Source organism: Mercenaria mercenaria, chromosome 5, assembly GCF_021730395.1.
Source record: "Mercenaria mercenaria strain notata chromosome 5, MADL_Memer_1, whole genome shotgun sequence".
In the NCBI taxonomy this organism is placed as follows: Eukaryota; Metazoa; Mollusca; class Bivalvia; order Venerida; family Veneridae; genus Mercenaria; species Mercenaria mercenaria.
In genome coordinates this window covers 5,064,554-5,082,927 of record NC_069365.1, presented here as the reverse complement: position 1 = coordinate 5,082,927, position 18,374 = coordinate 5,064,554, and the positions used below count along the sequence as shown (strand labels likewise).

Genomic DNA, 18,374 nt, shown 5'->3' with positions numbered 1-18,374 from the left:
GATCAACTACTAGCCACAGTCAATCACCCTATGAAGTTTGACTTTTATGAGACAAAGCATTTTCCAGTTACTGATTACAAACCAATAGACCAACAGATAAACGGACTGACAATAAGCAGCACAATATATGAACACCTTTTCTAATAAATCAGGAGAGAGCGACCTGCTCGTATGAAACAATACTGTCTAATTTAAATATCCTATAGGAAAGACAGTAAAGCTAAGCTATTCATCTGAAGTCATGTGCCTCCTCTAACCATGTGAGAAATAACATATAAATTGCTTGGCCTTTTCACAAACATATTGATAACTCTAATTAGAGCAATTTGCAAAGGGGTTACACAAATCAAATTTAAATTTCTATCGACTGAAAAGAGATAAATGTTATAACAAATTCCAAAATAACTTAGAAAAATATTTTATTTCATAATGTAATATTTCAAACAGTTGCGGTCCTTCATTATGCTGAAGGGAACTCAATATTAACATTAAATAATTGTAGGGGTCAACAAAATTTGTATTACCCTTTATATAGAGTGGTAGAATCAGTGCTCAGCACATTTCCTGTTGAATGATTCTCTACACTGAAACTAAATTAACACAGAACCTTTTTTGATAATTTATTTATAACCCGCCCTTTATATCATGGCATTGGTATAAAAACAAAAGTAAATTGTATGTTTCTTGGCAGGCAGTCCATTCAGTGACACATAAAGCTGTTTGTTATCAACAGAAAGAGGACAAGTGTTTGGCATTATAAAAATATATTGTGGATTGTGAAAGACTACCTGTTTTTTTGGCAAAATAAAAAAAATGTGTATAATGAAAGACTATCTGTTTTACATAAAGGAGTCGTAATAAGTGTAAATTTTGCATTAAATCAATGACCTATCTTAAATGTCATAGATGGGTAAATTTAGACCAATAATCTCAATTATTATAAGGTTGGCACTATTTTTGACATAATACAAATGGCAGTCTGTTTGACAAACGATACTTTTCAGTCAAAGGACATATAGGCTTATTTTATTTATCATTTAAAGCTCAAATGATTGTTGGTTCAACTAACTGTAAGTAATAACTTGATAACACTAGAAAAGTGCCAATCTTCAAGAGTTACGCCAAGCACTGGTTCCACCATTCTAAGGAAAGATCTATTTTTCAAACACAGGTATGAAACGGTTTAAGTAAACATCTGCTTATCATTGGTGTTCTAAACATTGAGAGATTCTTTTATACCACAGGCAATGAACATACAACTCTCATCGGTCTAGTTTTCTTATACATGTATCTATTTAACAAAAACCTATGTGAGAAATATACTAAAGTCAACATGTCTATATAATTATGAGCATATTATTTTTTTAAGTATTTAATTTCCAGCACTACATTTAAGCTGTGCAGTTCTGTGTTAACTTTCAACAGGAAGACTGCTCCAATTTCTTCATGAATTCATTTCCAAGGAAGACTTTTTAAAACTAAAACACATATATGCACATATTTTCTAATGAATAAAGAAATCGTGAGCAAGTGCTAAACAAACAATAAAAGAAGAGACTCCTTTTGGCCAGTAACATGATTGGTAAAAAATGTAGTACTGGCTATAGCCCATTGAATTAACGACTTAAATAACACTTAGACAAGGTTCAAATAAGATAAAGGAAAATGCCGAAAAATAAGTTATACAAGCTATCTGATTTTTTATCACTTTTTTCATGGTCAGTTTTTCTATTTGAAAACAAGTTACAAGTTTATAAAACTCACATATAGCCCAATTTTAGGTATTACTGGTAAACTGTTTGTATTTGTTTTGTATATATCAACTGTATAAATTCTGAGAAAAACTTAATCTGTTTAATCCACAGAAATTTAGAAAATTGTCATTTTCAAGTATAACATATAGACTTTCTGAAGCAAAAACAAACACATAGGTTATATTGTTTCTAAACCTATCACAATAGTATTCTGTAAGTGCTTTATGGCTGTCATAAAAGCCACCCCCCCCCCCCCCCCCCCCCCCACATCCACCAACACAGACTTAGACTTGATGCCTTCACATTATAAGCTACTTTGGTATCATGGACCCCATTAATACATGTGTATTAGAGATTTTTCCCTAAACCCAGTTCTAGTGGTATATTGAACAATACATTACCTTTCACAAACAGACTAAATCAAGCTATTCTTTTTCTAACTGTCACTATTAAAAACAATCATATAATAAGATCTTTCCTTGTATTTTACAATTTAAAATGACATGTACAACATTTATACTATTTAAATAATGCAATGATATAATGAATATGTAAGTTATATAACAATAGTTTGTGTATATTCAAGATTTATCACAAAGAGATTATAACAAGTAATGTGTGTACAAAAATAAATATCTGACTTAGATATATATAACAAAGTATGATGGAAATGAAGAAAGACAGGAAATATGTTACTCTATCAGATGGTGTAAGTTATCTACAAGATATACAAGTACATATATTATATTAAATGATTCAAGGACATGACAAGCTTAAAAATATGTGAATTTGTAAAATATTTGTCCAAGAATTTGTCAAAAGATTTACAAAAAGATTAAAAATTTGAATTGCCTTTCCAGCAGGCTGTATCTTTTCATACTATTTTATAATGATTGTGTAAAAACATAAAGTACTTATTTCTAAATAAACATCAATTAGTAGAGCACTATTCATTATATAAAAAGGAACCATTTTCAATCTGTACAGTAATTTTCTACAATATAATATGAAAAAGGCAAAGCCTCTGAGCGAGCGTAGCTTAAACGGCAAAGAAACTATTCACTGCTTAAAACAATTCCGAGAACCTATTCACTTGAAAAGAAACAAAACTTTATGGTCATTATACCTGTAACAGCGAATATCATACGTTGCAAAATTTATGGAAAGCCGGTGTCACGGTGACGTCATTACCTGTTTGTGGCGTTCTTATGGCTTTATGCTTATTTATGACATTTTATCCCATTTTCTGGCCAATGCTTGATCTTTTAAAAGAAAATCATATTTTTTTTTCTACCAACTGGAAATCTTTCTTGCATTATTTTTGAGTTATGGATAATATTCATCAATCAAATGAAGTTCTGTATTCACTGCCAACAAAGCATTTCCTGTGAGCACCTGTCCTCTAGGGACACGCACTTTGAAAAATAAAAGCAAAATTGAAATTATTTCCATAACATAACTTTTTTAAAAATAGACACATAATGAACATAGAGATTGTAACTCAAATATAAAATTAAAAAAAAAAACAATTTTCCCGACTTTGACGGAAGTAGAACAAAATGGAGGCACCTGAAATGGCGGCGCCCAGACGAGAGGAAAATTTTTCAGCTACATCACTTTGCCCCATTCGGCACACCTTTGTTATATTTGCCTACACATTGCCGTAAGGCGAGCTATGGGCTCGCAATTGCGCTTTGCGCAATTGCTCGCTCGCTATCAAAATGCGTTTAGAATCCTATTACAGAAAGTTTACACAAGTTTTTACACATGTAAACATTTGCAAGGAATACACTATCAATCAAAAATCTTTCTTCTATTACCTTAGAGAAAACTTTATTGTCCAGGGGTCATTGAATCTCTATACTGTATTCAGAGAAAAGAAAGTTAATAGAGAGTCAGTGATTTAGATTGGGTGGGTGAAAATCAAGTTGAGTAAAAACAAGATAATTAGATAAACGTATCTGCTTTTAAAGCCTAATTTGAACAAGTTAGATTTGGTATTGAAAAGGAACTGATTCAACATATTTATACAGGTGCATTTCTGTTGGAAATGAATTCTCCCAATAACTGCAATTTTGGATAGAGCAGTAGGGCTAAAGTAATCAAAATAATGAACACATATCTGGCAGGGCTAAATTAATCGGTCAAGGTCATTGCTTTTTAAAACGTTGTTTTCAATCTATATCTCAAGATGAATGAACAAGGAACATGAAATAAAATGAAGTGTTGTTTCATTGATCAATTATTACTCTATTCGTGTTTCAAACAAACTTTTCTGCTCCTAAAATATTTTCATGAAGCACCTGAAGCATAAACAGTGGATAATAATATATTGTATTGCACAATAAAGCTCTATATATCTACAGTACTACTGCTCACACTAAAATATCTTATATACATAAATTATAACAATTTATTGTATTTTATACAGTTTATGTAATATTTATACCCACTGACCAAAACAAACACACAAATAACACTAAGAATAATACACAAAATGTATTAGTTTTCACTGTAAACAAATGTTTGTTCCTTAAACAACTTGATCCTCCAAGGTAAATAAACATGTATTTAATAAATTCTATTTCCTCTAATACAGGAAAGGATTACAATGTAATAAACAGTACTTGTTCCTTTAAAAATAATCACTCTAAAGAAAACAGCTAAGAAATGAATAACTTTTTCTTAAGTACAAGAAAGGAATTAATATGAAACTGAAATAGTTCCTAATTGTTCCTTTCAATAACTAAGATTGCAGTGGGGCAATGGAAAATGACTATCACAACAGTTGTAAATGGTTACTTCTATGTAACAAGGGTGTACTGCAGTCTTCAGGGACAATAACTTTAAATTGATCATCAGCAACAGGAGTACATCTAAGCACTAACTTATAGATCTAAGATACCTAAATGTTTTATCTATTCATCATACAGAGCATTCTGTATTGTCTATTAAATCAATTAATTTCCTCTTTTTTGTCACTGAACATTTCAGGTGTTTATCAATCTGTCCATAAAAATAATAGTGCTAGAAAAAATTCTACTAATTTACTACAATATAACAAGCAGCACTTGTCCAGTAATTCCAAAAGTGGCTTAAATTTGTATCTCTGCAAAACAATCCATATAAAACAATCATCCAAGTGATATCATCTGCCATTTCATGGTACTTCAATGACTTATGTCAGCATTTCACTATATACATCTTGTCTTCTTCATTCCTCAACACACACCAATGACCTTTCTTAAAGCCTCTCTGACCTCTATCTGCAAATTTTAAAACCATCGATGGAAGACTTTCTGGAAGAAAACATCTTTTCTTGATTGCACATTCCCCTGAAATTCTATTCTGAAGTGAAAAAAATACACTGACCATGATTATAAAAGAAAAATGTATTATACCATTAAAATGAACAGTTGGTATAACAAAGCATATATAAGTGACTGATAAATATTAATTATATATTAACAGAATAATGACTGGTTCAACATCTCTTATGAATATGAATGTGTATGGGTTTACCGTATTTTTCAACAATATTTCACTCATATAAATGACAGTGTCTACTTGTAGCAGTGATCACAATGCACATCTTTAGTGCTGCCTCACTAAAATATCAGGCTGTAGACACTTGGCATGATAACCCCTCAGTCACACTATACCGACACTGGGCTGACTTGTCATAGAACTACCCTTTTAATGCAGAGCACCAAGCGTAAAAGCTAGTAGTATCATTTTTCACATCTTAAGTGTGACACAGACAGGTAGCACACCCATGCCCCCCTACACTTGAATTGGGCATTCTACCACTAAGGTACCGAGATGGTATCTCTCATGAATGGTAAGTCATGTAGACAATTTTACTGGCAATACAAGTACAAACTTTACTTACCAAGATTACTCCATTCATCTCCTTGGGTGCTAAATAATAAAATATAACAACACGTGAAAGTTGCTACAAATATATCAGAAAAAAACTGACAATTCAATTTATGATTATTTGGATAACTGGAAATATCTTCATTAATTTGCTTGATTGCATTCTATCATTTTACAGATTTTTTTCAACACTATTTCAGTAACATTTGGTCATCACTTGATGCTTAAATATTTCTGAAGTTTGTAGAATACTGTCATGTTTCAAGGAAGTAACTTCCCCAAGACGAAGTGCAAATTAACTAAGACATTTAGTGTAGTGGCAGTCTAAAGGAGCTGAACCAGTTGTCTTTATTAGGGCCTGTACTCCATGTACAAATCCGATTTGTCAATGTATAGTGTACCACAATAATTACTATCAAGAAACTGTCATCACTGCATACACTGATAAAAGATCCTTAAATAAGAAGAGAAAATTCCTTTCAGAAATGTAACACAAGTATTACTTAATGACACATTTATAAATATAGATTGAGGTTGTTAATTAAAACAAAGTACCTGTGCCATCTGTAGACCTGACATCCATGATAACATGTCATGTTCTGAAGTACAGCACACTGCTCTACCAAAACACGGCAGATCTTTCTCACTGAAAACACAAGCCAGTAATCAAGCATTATAATGCAGACAATACTATTAGCTATTTCAGACAATACTACTGTATTAGCTATTTCAGACAATACTACTGTATTAGCTATTTCAGACAATTCTATTAGCTATTTCACATTTCTCACTCATATTTCTATTATTTGTCATTTTAACACATGCAGGGATAGAAACTTGTTTTTCTGTCAATACAGAAATACATTTTCCAGGTTGCTTTCAAAGGTAATTAACCTTTAGCCTGCTAAATTTCTAAAATGGACTGGTCCATCATTGAAATTTGGGTAATACCATTTATTATTCAAAGGGGCGCTTACCAAAATATACTGACTGAATGTCAAACAGTGCAGATTATGATCAGACTGCATGGATAAAGGCAGAATCACAAAAGGTTAATGATTCACTACCACACAACCTATACAATATGTCTGACATATTTCTTTTTTGAAAATACTGAAATGGTAGCTGTAAAATAATTGTTTATAAAGCATTTTGTAATACATACCCAACTTTATCTCCTCTTGACAGAAAGGTAAATGAAAACCTGAAATAATATGAAAATAAATGATCTCCTTGTATGTAAAATTCAAATATAAGTTGGGAGGTCTAAAATATCACAGATATCAACATTATCATCCGATACTGTGCATTTGTATAAAATACCACAATACTTAGTATATTATCAAACTGTTGGAAGCAGGTTTTATCAGCAGCCATTTTTCACTCTCGTTTTTATTTGTGGGCCAAAAATATCTCAAGAACTGCTATTAACATGATACAATGAAATAAATATTGATTTCAAAATATAAACTACAATCAAATCCTGAAGTAGACAGTGGTATTAAATTAACACTTACTTTGTGGGAGGAGACTTTTTAGAATCACATCCTCTGTAAATACTGAGATCTTCTATATTCCAACTTCCTGCAGGGTTACTTACATTCTGGAAAAAACAACAGTTACTTTTCTCAGGTCTTCTAGCGCAAAAAAGTGATGCAGGTTTGGGTTTTTTGGAAATTTTAAACTTTAAAAATTTGCAACAATGGGCAAATTCAAATGCTTTGTAAATGAGAGAGAAAACAAAGCTGGAAATATAAAACAAAATATCACAGGTATAAAATACTTTAGTTGTTTATCAAGTATGCATGGATACATCCAGTCCCACACACATAAAACATACCCAGTGTATTTCACACCCTTATGAAAATGACAAAATCATAATTCACTCCTTTAATGACACCACTGTAATGACAAAATACACTGTACTTTGTATATTTAGTTGCATGCAAGGAATCTTAATTTTTAACTGCTGTTTTATATATGTTACATATAAAGAATTTGATAACTCCAAGCTTTCTCACAATGATGCTTTTATTTTGTCTGGGTACTACCTACAATGCAGGGACTCCAACCAAACTTTCAAACCAGAAATACATTGCTACATTTTACCTTTGTATCTTTATAACAGGACAGTCTAGCTTGTGTGAACTCAAATGCCATCTTTACAAATCTTTTCTTTTCACAATATTTCATCTCAGCAAACAATGGTTTACTAGGGTCATACTGTAAATATAAATGTCAGATAAGTAATTATCGACCATATTAACACTAGTCTTTAAAGGTTTATCAACAAATGTCATACTTCTAGAGGATATTCTTTGCACTTGTATTAGTTGTTAAGAGTTGGCAGCATCAATTTCGAGAATGAGAATGCATCAAATTACTGTGATGTTTGACAGTACTCAAAAATGTTCCAGCATTACATTTAGAGGAGATGCCATCCACTTGAGCATGTTGAAAACTGTTTAAATATTAAGAATTTAAGCATGTCTGTAACCAGAATTTCAGATCTGAATAAACAGAGATTTGAAAGAAGACAGAAATATGCCACTAAATGTCAGTTAAAGTTTTATGTTTACATCATAAGGCAAAATATTTTTCATACAGTGATTTGTCAGTACGAGAAGTAATATCTAAACTGTACATACAGCACGTTCTAGCTTCTCTCTAAACTCACTGGACTTCAGACAGAGTGTAGCAGCAGCACTATAATCACTGGACCAATTCTGCCACTCATACACCAATGGCCATACTTTCACATTTGGATCCAATGGCCGCTCTGTAATAGAAACAAAGATGATTAATGTAAGATAAAAGGTAAATTTCATTTACTGTCGCTTTGTAAAACAATGAACATAAGCTCTGTAGAGCTTTTGAGTGACCCTATTTCAAGAACAGTTAAAACCAATTATACCTTACCTCTAGCAATTTGCTGGTACCCATTTACAGCTGGGTCAACTGAGGCAATCATGATAAAATGCCTTACCCAAGGACACACCACAATAGGAAAAGTAGCCAGGAATCAAACCGGGGGCCTTCACCTCCAAAGGCAAGTGTCTTAGCCTTCTCAACCAATGTGTCCTCACAAATTATGGGGATACAAATGGACTGTTAAGATGGTTATTCTTTTCTCTTCGTCTGAATTGCCCTGCTGTACATAGACCCAGATGAAGTTGTGACATGATTAACAGTCCAAGATTTTCATTTTCTTCATAACTTTTTTAAAAAGAAGAGATATTAAACAGCTGATGAGGCAAAACTTTATTAAAAAAATTAATATTTAGATGAGGCATACAAACATCTGGTAAAATATTAGTTGTAATTGCCCACTAAACAAGAGCTGTCACTACTGGTGACAAATGCCCCCGAAGCGTGCCCAAGAATGCTACAGTTGTCTGTGCAAAATATGCCAGAATAGTTAAGGTATGAATAATTTTGTGACCTTGACCTGAGAGAACCGGATCATAAGTGTGACACATCTCAATATGGTTAACATTTGTGTCAAATTATTTTCAAATCCCTTGATAAATGGCAGAGTTATGGACCAGACAAGAAACAGACTATGTTAACATTTGACTTCTAACTGTGACCTTGACCTTTGATCTAGGGGTCTGGGCACGACACATCATTTCATTACAGGAAACATTTACGTCAAGTAATTTTAAAATCGTTTCATCGATGGCAGAGTTATGTACTGGAAAAGAAACAGACATTTGACTTCTAAGTGTGCTCTCGACCTTAGAGCTAGAGATTGGGTCTTGTGCATGACACGTTGCCTCATTATGGGATACATTTATGCCAAGCTATTTCAAACTCTCTTGAAGACTGGCAGAAATATGGACTGGTCAAGAAACAGACCATGTTAACATTTAACCTCTAGGTGTGACCTTAACATGACACATCATGACACATCATCTCATTATGATAAACATTAATGCCAAGTTATTTCAAAATCACTTCATGGCAGGCAGAGTTATGGACCTGACAAGAAACAGACCCTGTTAATATTTGACCTCTAAGTGTGACCTTGACCTTGGAGCTAGGGGTCTTGGTCTTGTGTACAACACGTCATCTCATTATGATGAACATTTATACCAAGTTATTTCAGAATTCCATTATGGATGGCAGAGTCACAGCCCAGATGAGACGGAGGCATGCACTGAAGGACAGACGGACATTGCAATTTTAATATGCCCACCTTTGGGGATATAAAAACCCGACTTATGACAAAGTTTTAAATTTATGGAATGCAACGGTACAAAAGACAAAATATTTCTGCCATCACCAAGAATCACATATTGGACCTCTCACTCTTCCACATCATTTAATAACACTAAAAACCCTAATTCTACACCAAGGATGTACAAGTATAAGTGCATCCTTATTATCTACCCTTATACAAACAGAAATAACTGAGATAGTGTGAAAGTGCATCAAAACTTTAACCTGAAATTCTAAGTAAAAAGGGGGGATAATTCATGAAATATTGGTGTGAGAGTTATCAACCTTGTGCCATAGGCTGTGGGTGATGATAAGGAACAACTATTTTAAGTTTTAAGCAAATCCATTAAGTGATTACAGAGATAAGGAGAAAAAAGAAAGTGTGAAAAAAACTTTAACCAAGGTGGGGATGTGGAAAGACTCAGAAGCCTACGCCGAGGTGAGTAGGATAGCTCTCTACATACTTCATATAGTTAAGCTAAAAATAACAGGACACTACTCAAAAGTTCACCAACTGTATTTTATATAGTTTTGACCCAGTAAAATTTTACAACAACATTCTTTCCAAGTATGCATATTTCAGAAGTTCAGTATCTGTTTCATAAAATCTAAGTTGAAACATTGACACCTGATAGTCTAGGACAGCATATACAGTGGATTTCAGATATTTGAATAACCTATTTGTCAGCAGGAAATATTCAAATAACAGGAATATTCAAATATTGGAATGCTAAATTTTCAAATTTTTTTTAGTACATATCACACATGATTGTAAATGTAGAAGTTGTTTGTTGTAGACAGTTACGGATTTTAATTATATAGTCTATATATAGTCTTATAGTCTAGGACAGCATATACATGTACTACATTCTTTCTCTCTTCTATATAATTCTTTGATGAATTCATGGCACACTAACGCTTTGGTTAATTTATCTTTAAAGGCCTAACAATTTAATGACATATACAATTTTATGTCAGTTAACAGCACTAACCTAGCTCATTTTTGATAATTTCATGTACTGTCCAGGATCCAGTGGTCAGTTTTAGTTTTGTGGTCAGTGTATGAACAATATCAGCTGCTGTGGTGTCCTTGTTGATCTAAAAATAGAAATATAACCCATCCCTTACTTTTTAACTATAGCACAAGCCCCAAAACATCTTAGCCAATGCAGACAGAACTCTCTATGGTATATGAATGATTCAGAAAATACTTTTTTTCTGCAAAAATATCTGGGCCCATTCAGGAACAGAAAAATATTTATACATAATGGTTAGAGAACACCAATTGTTTTCCGGTAGACTTCCATTTTAACATAATGGTATGCATGGCCTTCCATAAATCGAAACATATATAAGCAATAACATTTTGTTCAAGAACTATCTTAGTTCCCATGAAATATTGGATGAAAAACATATGAATAGTGATACTTTATTTAAGTAATTTTTTACAATACACATAAAATGTAGCAAATTTGGTCAAACTGTATAATGATATACTATAAATGCTGTAAAATATTCCATTTTGAAAAGAATAATCATTTCTTGGGTTTCTTTACATGACTGACCAATCAGAAAGGACAAATATTACCTCATTTCAAGGTATACACTTATCTCATTCCCAGTAAGTTTTTTGAATTGGTGGTCTCTGACCTTAATATGACACAACATTTTACAGATGAAATTACACATTTTTTATTTCCATTTCTGTTATAACTTCACACAGATGATATTATATCAGCAAAACACACCCTGACCGACTCAGCATTGCTCTTGGGATCAAGACAGTATACAAATAGCATCATGGCATTGCTTTAAACTATTATACAGCAAAACTCACCCTGACCGACTCAGCATTGCCTTTGGGATCAAGATAGTATACAAATATCATCATGTCATTGCTCTGAACTATTATACAGCAAAACTCACCCTGACTGACTCAGCATTGCCTTTGGGATCAAGATAGTATACAAATATCATCATGTCATTGCTCTGAACTATTATACAGCAAAACTCACCCTGACTGACTCTGCATTACTCTTGGGATCAAGATAGTATACAAATATCATCATGTCATTGCTCTGAACTATTATACAGCAAAACTCACCCTGACCAACTCAGCATTGCCTTTGGGATCAAGATAGTATACAAATATCATCATGTCATTGCTTTGAACTATTATACAGCAAAACTCACCCTGACTGACTCAGCATTGCTCTTGGGATCAAGATAGTATACAAATATCATCATGTCATTGCTCTGAACTATTATACAGCAAAACTCACCCTGACCGACTCAGCATTGCCTTTGGGATCAAGATAGTATACAAATATCATCATGTCATTGCTCTGAACTATTATACAGCAAAACTCACCCTGACTGACTCTGCATTGCTCTTGGGACCAAGATAGTATACAAATATTATCATGTCATTGCTTTGAACTATTATACAGCAAAACTCACCCTGACCGACTCAGCATTGCCTTTGGGATCAAGATAGTATACAAATATCATCATGTCATTGCTTTGAACTATTATACAGCAAAACTCACCCTGACTGACTCTGCATTGCCCTTGGGATCAAGGTAGTAAACAAATATCATCATGTCATTGCTCTGAATCACTGTCTGCTTGTACAAAAATAAAATACAGAAAGTTATATGCAAAATATTAAAATATTGAAATAAAATAGTTCTTTAAACTATGTCATCATAAACAGCAAGGTGATGATGATGTTTTATCAACAACATCACCATATGACCGTCATAATCATTAGTGCATTTTTGTATGATGCAGAAAAAGTAAAAGAAAACTTATCAGCTCATCACCAACATCATCATCATCACCAACACCACTATCATCATTTACCACCAACATCATCATTAATATCACCTATGTCAATATAGCTGTCTTCAAAATCCTAATCAAACTCTATTTTTCTGTTCTGCATTTGAAGCATAAAGTTAAAACAACATGGATATAATAAATTCCATCATCTTCACTATTACTGATATTGCAGTGATAGTTCATATAAATCAACTTCATAATTGAGCCGCGCCATGAGAAAACCAACATAGTGGGTTTGTGACAAGCATGGATCCAGACCAGCCTGCGCATCTGCGCAGTCTGGTCAGGATCCATGCTGTTCGCTTTCAGATCCTATTGCAATTAGAGAAACTGTTAGCGAACAGCATGGATCCTGACCAGACTGCAGGGATGCCCAGGCTGGTCGTCTGGATCCATGCTGGTCGCAAACCCACTATGTTGGTTTTCTCATGGCATGGCTCATTATGAATTTTGTTATTTTATTCTGCATGAAAGAAACCTTCAAGAAATACTCACAGTTCTATTTTTGTTAATTTCTTCCATTTTTCTCTGTGCCTCTCGGATCTTATCTTCAACAAGACTTGATTTCCTCTCATCCTGTTAATCAGTACAATTGTTTTGTAACTAGAACACAAGTTTCTACAAATTTGTTTTTTTCCTAACCTCTGAACAAAAAAATGAGTTACACTAGATACAAACTATCTAAGCCAGAGAGAAATAAGTATGAAAGAAACCTCTACACAGTAACATTACAACCACCAATAACAGTGACACAGTTCATTTTGAAGATGAAAGGGATATATATGGCAACAATGGCAACAAATTATGTTAATTAAATCATTTGGAAAACCTGATGTAACATAACAAGAGGGCCATGATGGCCCTATATCGCTAACCTGGTTAAATGGATGCTATGAAGATTTGCATTTAAGCTTGAACCCGGGGTCATGATTTGAACAAACTTGGTAGAGATCCACTAGGCAATGCTACACACCAAATATCTAAGCTCTAGGCCTTCTAGTTTATTTCTAGACATTTTTTGGAAGTTTTTCCTATGTACAATCAAGTATCCCCTGGAGCGGGGCCAATTGACGCTGGGGGTCATCATTTGAACAAATTTTGTAGAGGTCCTCTAGGCAATGCTACATGTCAAATATCTAAGCTCTAGGCCTTCTGGTTTATTTTTAGAATTCTTTTGAAGATTTTCCGATGTACAATAAATTTACTGCTGGGGTGGGGTCAATTTTACCCCAGGGGTCATGATTTGAACAAAGTTTGTAGAAGTCTACTAGGCAATGTTACATATCAAATATCTAAGATCTAGGCCTTCTGGTTCATTTTTAGCAAATTTATGAAGATTTCCCTATGTACAATCAAGTAACCCCTGGGGCTGGGTCAATTTGACCCTGGGGTGTCAAGCTTTGAACAAATTTTGTAGAGGTCCACTAGGCAATGCTACATGTCAAATATCTATGCTCTAGGCCTTCTGGTTTCTTTTTAGAAAATTTTTGAAGATTTTTCTATGTACAATCAAGTAACCCCATGGGGCGGGGTCATGATTTGAATAAATTTTGTAGAAGTCTACTAGGCAATGCTACATGTCAAATATCTAAGATCTAGGCCTTCTGGTTCATTTTTAGAATTTTTTTTGAAGATTATCCTATGTAAAATCAAGTGACCCCTGGGGTGGGGTCAATTTTGACCGCAGGGGTTATGATTGAACAAATTTTGTAGAGGTCCACTAGGTAATGCAACATTTTAAATATCTAAGCTCTAGGCCTTCTGGTTTATTTTTAGAAAATTTTTGAAGATTTTCCTAAGTATCCTAAGTAAAATCAAGTGACCCCTGGGGTGGGGTCAATTTTGACCCCGGGGGTCATGATTTGAACTTTTGTAGAGGTCCACTAGGCAATGTTACATGTCAAATATCTAAGCTCTAGGCCTTCTGGTTTATTTTTGAAATTTTTTTGAAGATTTTCCTATAGAAATCTATGTAAAATCAAGTGACCCCTGGGGCGTGGTCAATTTTGACCCCGGGGTCATGATTTGAACAACTTTAGTAGAGGTCCACTAGGCAATGCTACATGTCAAATATCTAAGCTCTAGGGCTTCTGGTTTTTGAGAAGAAGATTTTTTAAGATTTTCCTATGTAAAATCATGACCCCTCGGGCGGGGTCAAATTTGACCCTGGGGTCATGATTCGAACAAATTTGGTAGAGGTCTACTAGACAATGCTTCACACCAAATATCTAAGCTCTAAGGCATCTGATTTTTGAGAAGAAGATTTTCAATGTTTTTCCTTTCGGTTGCCATGGCAACCAGAGTTCTGCATGGAATTCAATTCTTGTGGAGCTTCACCCAAGAAACATTCCTGTGAAGTTTGGATGAAATTGGCCTAGGGGTTTATGAGGAGAAGTCATTTAAAGTAAAAGTTTACGGCCGGACGCCAGATGCCGGATGGTGAGTGATCACAATAGCTCACCCTGAGCCTTTGGCTCAGGTGAGCTAGAAACTTACATCTTTGATATCGAACAGCCATTCATGATAGGTGACAACATCTGATATAACCTTCATCTCAAGCTGCATGGAACTGCCCACAGCACTCGCATTTATTGTTACCTGAAATTACCACAGCTAATGTATGTACAAGAATTATGACCGTATCTTTACATTCACTAAGTGATACATTTAGCCCAATACTTTATATGGCCTGGGGTTCATACATCTCACCATGCAAATATTTCCAGACTTGAGATTTTTTTATTTTTAAGGGCTAATTTTTCAATATCCAACAATGTATTTCAAAAATGCCTTTCATTTTTTGCATGATATTTATTACACAAATCTGTTTTAATTTGCATTCTCCTTTACATTCATCGTCCACTTCGCTCAACTATAGGTACATTTTTCATTGACAACACTACATTCCGGCATTTTTCACCAGAAACAGCTTACCAGAAAACACAGAAGCTGGATGCCAACTTCACGCAAGCTAAAAATCCATACCAAAAACATAGCCCCCTCCCTGCATAAGCATTCATCCCACCCACCCACCTCCTCATTATTTGTTTGAATTTAGTATGAATAGCGTAATTCACCACTGCTAAATCTATGGTCAAAAGATTCACAACTTACTTCCATTTTTCATATATCAGTAAATAATTCAAGTTCTGTCCTGGATATTTTTGCATTTTTCAGAACTTTGTAAGTACAAAGTTCAAATTTAAGGATGTTTTAAGATTGTGCAACAGAATATAGGATAAACTGATGATAAATACACCTGTTGAGGAAGCATTTCAACACTTAAAACTGCTGCTGTAAAACATATAAAAAGAAATTTTATTGTAGATGTTGATAAAGCAGCAATGAAAGCCACTGTTCACTTTTAATACTTAATGTTTTACTGGCAATAAGCTGAAATACATACATCTTCTACTTTGTCTGACTTCATCAGGGTTGATCCAAAAGCTATTGATATGTTGTGTAAATTCATCAGGTTCTCATCTGCATGTTTTGACAATCTGTGTAAATGGAGAAAATGGTAATATAGTTTCAAAGGTAAGCCTCAACAATTACTACAGTCCTTTAATAATTATAAGTCAAACTAATCAATCAGTGAAGACCAACTTTCATTAAAGGACCACCACATTCAGTTTCAAAGCCATTTTCATTCATCAAAGATAAAAAAAATAAATCAGATAATTTAAACATCTCCTGACAAGCAAAAGCAATGTCTGTTACTAGACACAATACTTACTTGCTAAGATGTGAAGCCAGTGTTCTTAGAGTGAGGTAGTTAATTCTTGGTAACTGTTGTAACAAATATTTGTACCATTGTAACTTTACATTGTGGTCAATTTCAGCTGCAAACAAAAAATACGTATTTTTAGACTTCAGTCAAACCGAGTCTGCTACTATTTTGGTTGGTTGCAGTCTATGCTTATAACAGAAATTCTTACACATTTTATTTCATCCTCCTGACAGAAAACATGTGACAAGCAAATGAACAAAAGCACAATGAACATTTGATCAAATCAAAATGGCACAACAGTTTTCATTTAAAGTTAAATAGCTGAAAAGAGTTTCTAACTAAATCTTCTTTATATTTCAATAGACAGAAAATCAAAACTTTGATCTTACCAGCTGTCTGTATCCATCTTTTATAGAGATGAGCAGTGAGAAGTGGGTCAGACAAATTCCTTAGAAATCTCTTCAATACATTACATACAAGATGAACTGATTCCTCTTCTATACGTAACACTACAGATCTTGCATCTGAGAAAATAAAATAAAAATATTCTTTAGTTTACTTGTTGTTCTTCACTGCGAAAAATATGTGCATATACGGGAGTATACGGTCCCGTATATGTCTAATATACGAATATCATATAAAAGGTATCTTTCCTGAAAGTATGATCAAAACCTACGCCTTAAACATACTTTTGGACCATGACAATCCCTAACTTTGAATACTGACATAAACTGTTGAAACGTATTTATGCTAAGTATGAATGAACGGATCCATGAGAGAAAAACATGAATGACCAATTAAAGAATACGGGATTCCCATATATGGAATGTTCCATATACGGGAAAAATGTTTCCGTATATGCCCGTATATTAGGAGTATACGGAATGTGTACACTCCCGTATACGGAACCATTTTCCGCAGTGCTTATTGCTTATAAAGCGTTAATATCCCACAGGCTGTCACTTTTAAATAATCATTAATATTTAAATAGAGGATATCAGATGAGTGTCATTTCATCAAGCTGAATAGAATAATAAAATGCAAGGCTCTGCCAAGCATTTTATCAATTTTATTCAACAAGTTTAATATATTTAACGTGGAAAATCTCTAATGTTCTTTTCATCACTGAAGCTTTTCCTGCCAAAATACCAAAACTTCTACTTTCTTTAACTATTATAAACAAGTCAATTGGATCAGCATCTCCTATACTACAAACAAAGTCTACATCAAAGCTTTAATACACTAGTCTAGTGTATTATCAATTTTAAGTAATGGCTTTATTTCACTCCTGTGATGTCAAACATGTGATAAATAGTTTTAAAACATAGACTGAGGATAACGCAAATTAGTTTACGTTACACACAACAACAACACTGAATTAATTATCCTACCTTCCTGAAATTTAAGCAGCAATGCCTTTATTTTAGATTCTGTATCAGCTTTTCTGTATAACCCATCCATTCTTAATCCTGAAATGATGGAACTTTGTTTTTACATGTCATACAATATCCTCTATAATTGGACTGACATTATTGGTTGAAATTTGTTTCAGAAGATATTTTACTCACCATATTGTTCTATAAAGTATACAACATGATATAACTTGAATGTAAAAACTGGTTAAAGCTGTTTTAAAAGATACTCACCATATTGTTCTATAAAGTCTATGCAACAAGATATTATAATTGGAACATCATCATTGGTCAAAGCCTGTTCTTCTAGAATATCACCCCCTTTCTGAAAGAAAACACAAACAACACTGTTGCTTCAGATGTCACAGAATCTAATTTCCTACTTCTTCCTTTGTTAATGCATGGAATCAGTTTTATTTTCTTAATACAAACATTCAAATATATTTGCCCTATGGAAAATACATAAATGTTGGCTTTTTAGAGTAACATTCAAGAGAAATGGTGGCAATAAAAAGGTTTCACATCAATAAAACA

At 33.6% G+C, this 18,374-nt stretch overlaps 1 protein-coding gene across 11 annotated transcripts in view; it reads right to left on the bottom strand.

Moving 5' to 3' along the window:
* Nucleotides 1–402: 402 nt before the first annotated feature.
* The window catches only part of LOC123556315 (arf-GAP with Rho-GAP domain, ANK repeat and PH domain-containing protein 1-like), a 166,433-nt gene continuing 148,461 nt past the window's right edge, over nt 403–18,374 (bottom strand). For all 11 annotated transcript variants that reach the window (XM_053542542.1, XM_053542545.1, XM_053542549.1 and 8 more), the window contains 16 exons: nt 18,075–18,165; nt 17,820–17,897; nt 16,818–16,952; nt 16,435–16,540; nt 16,105–16,198; nt 15,195–15,296; nt 13,194–13,274; nt 12,404–12,478; nt 10,847–10,952; nt 8,282–8,412; nt 7,743–7,856; nt 7,151–7,236; nt 6,799–6,837; nt 6,189–6,279; nt 5,647–5,675; nt 403–5,102 (listed from right to left, as the gene is read on the bottom strand). In XM_053542542.1, coding sequence (XP_053398517.1) covers nt 5,661–5,675; nt 6,189–6,279; nt 6,799–6,837; nt 7,151–7,236; nt 7,743–7,856; nt 8,282–8,412; nt 10,847–10,952; nt 12,404–12,478; nt 13,194–13,274; nt 15,195–15,296; nt 16,105–16,198; nt 16,435–16,540; nt 16,818–16,952; nt 17,820–17,897; nt 18,075–18,165 — 1,344 coding nt within the window. In that variant the 3' untranslated portion in view covers nt 403–5,102; nt 5,647–5,660. The remainder of the gene's footprint in view (nt 5,103–5,646; nt 5,676–6,188; nt 6,280–6,798; nt 6,838–7,150; nt 7,237–7,742; nt 7,857–8,281; nt 8,413–10,846; nt 10,953–12,403; nt 12,479–13,193; nt 13,275–15,194; nt 15,297–16,104; nt 16,199–16,434; nt 16,541–16,817; nt 16,953–17,819; nt 17,898–18,074; nt 18,166–18,374) is intronic.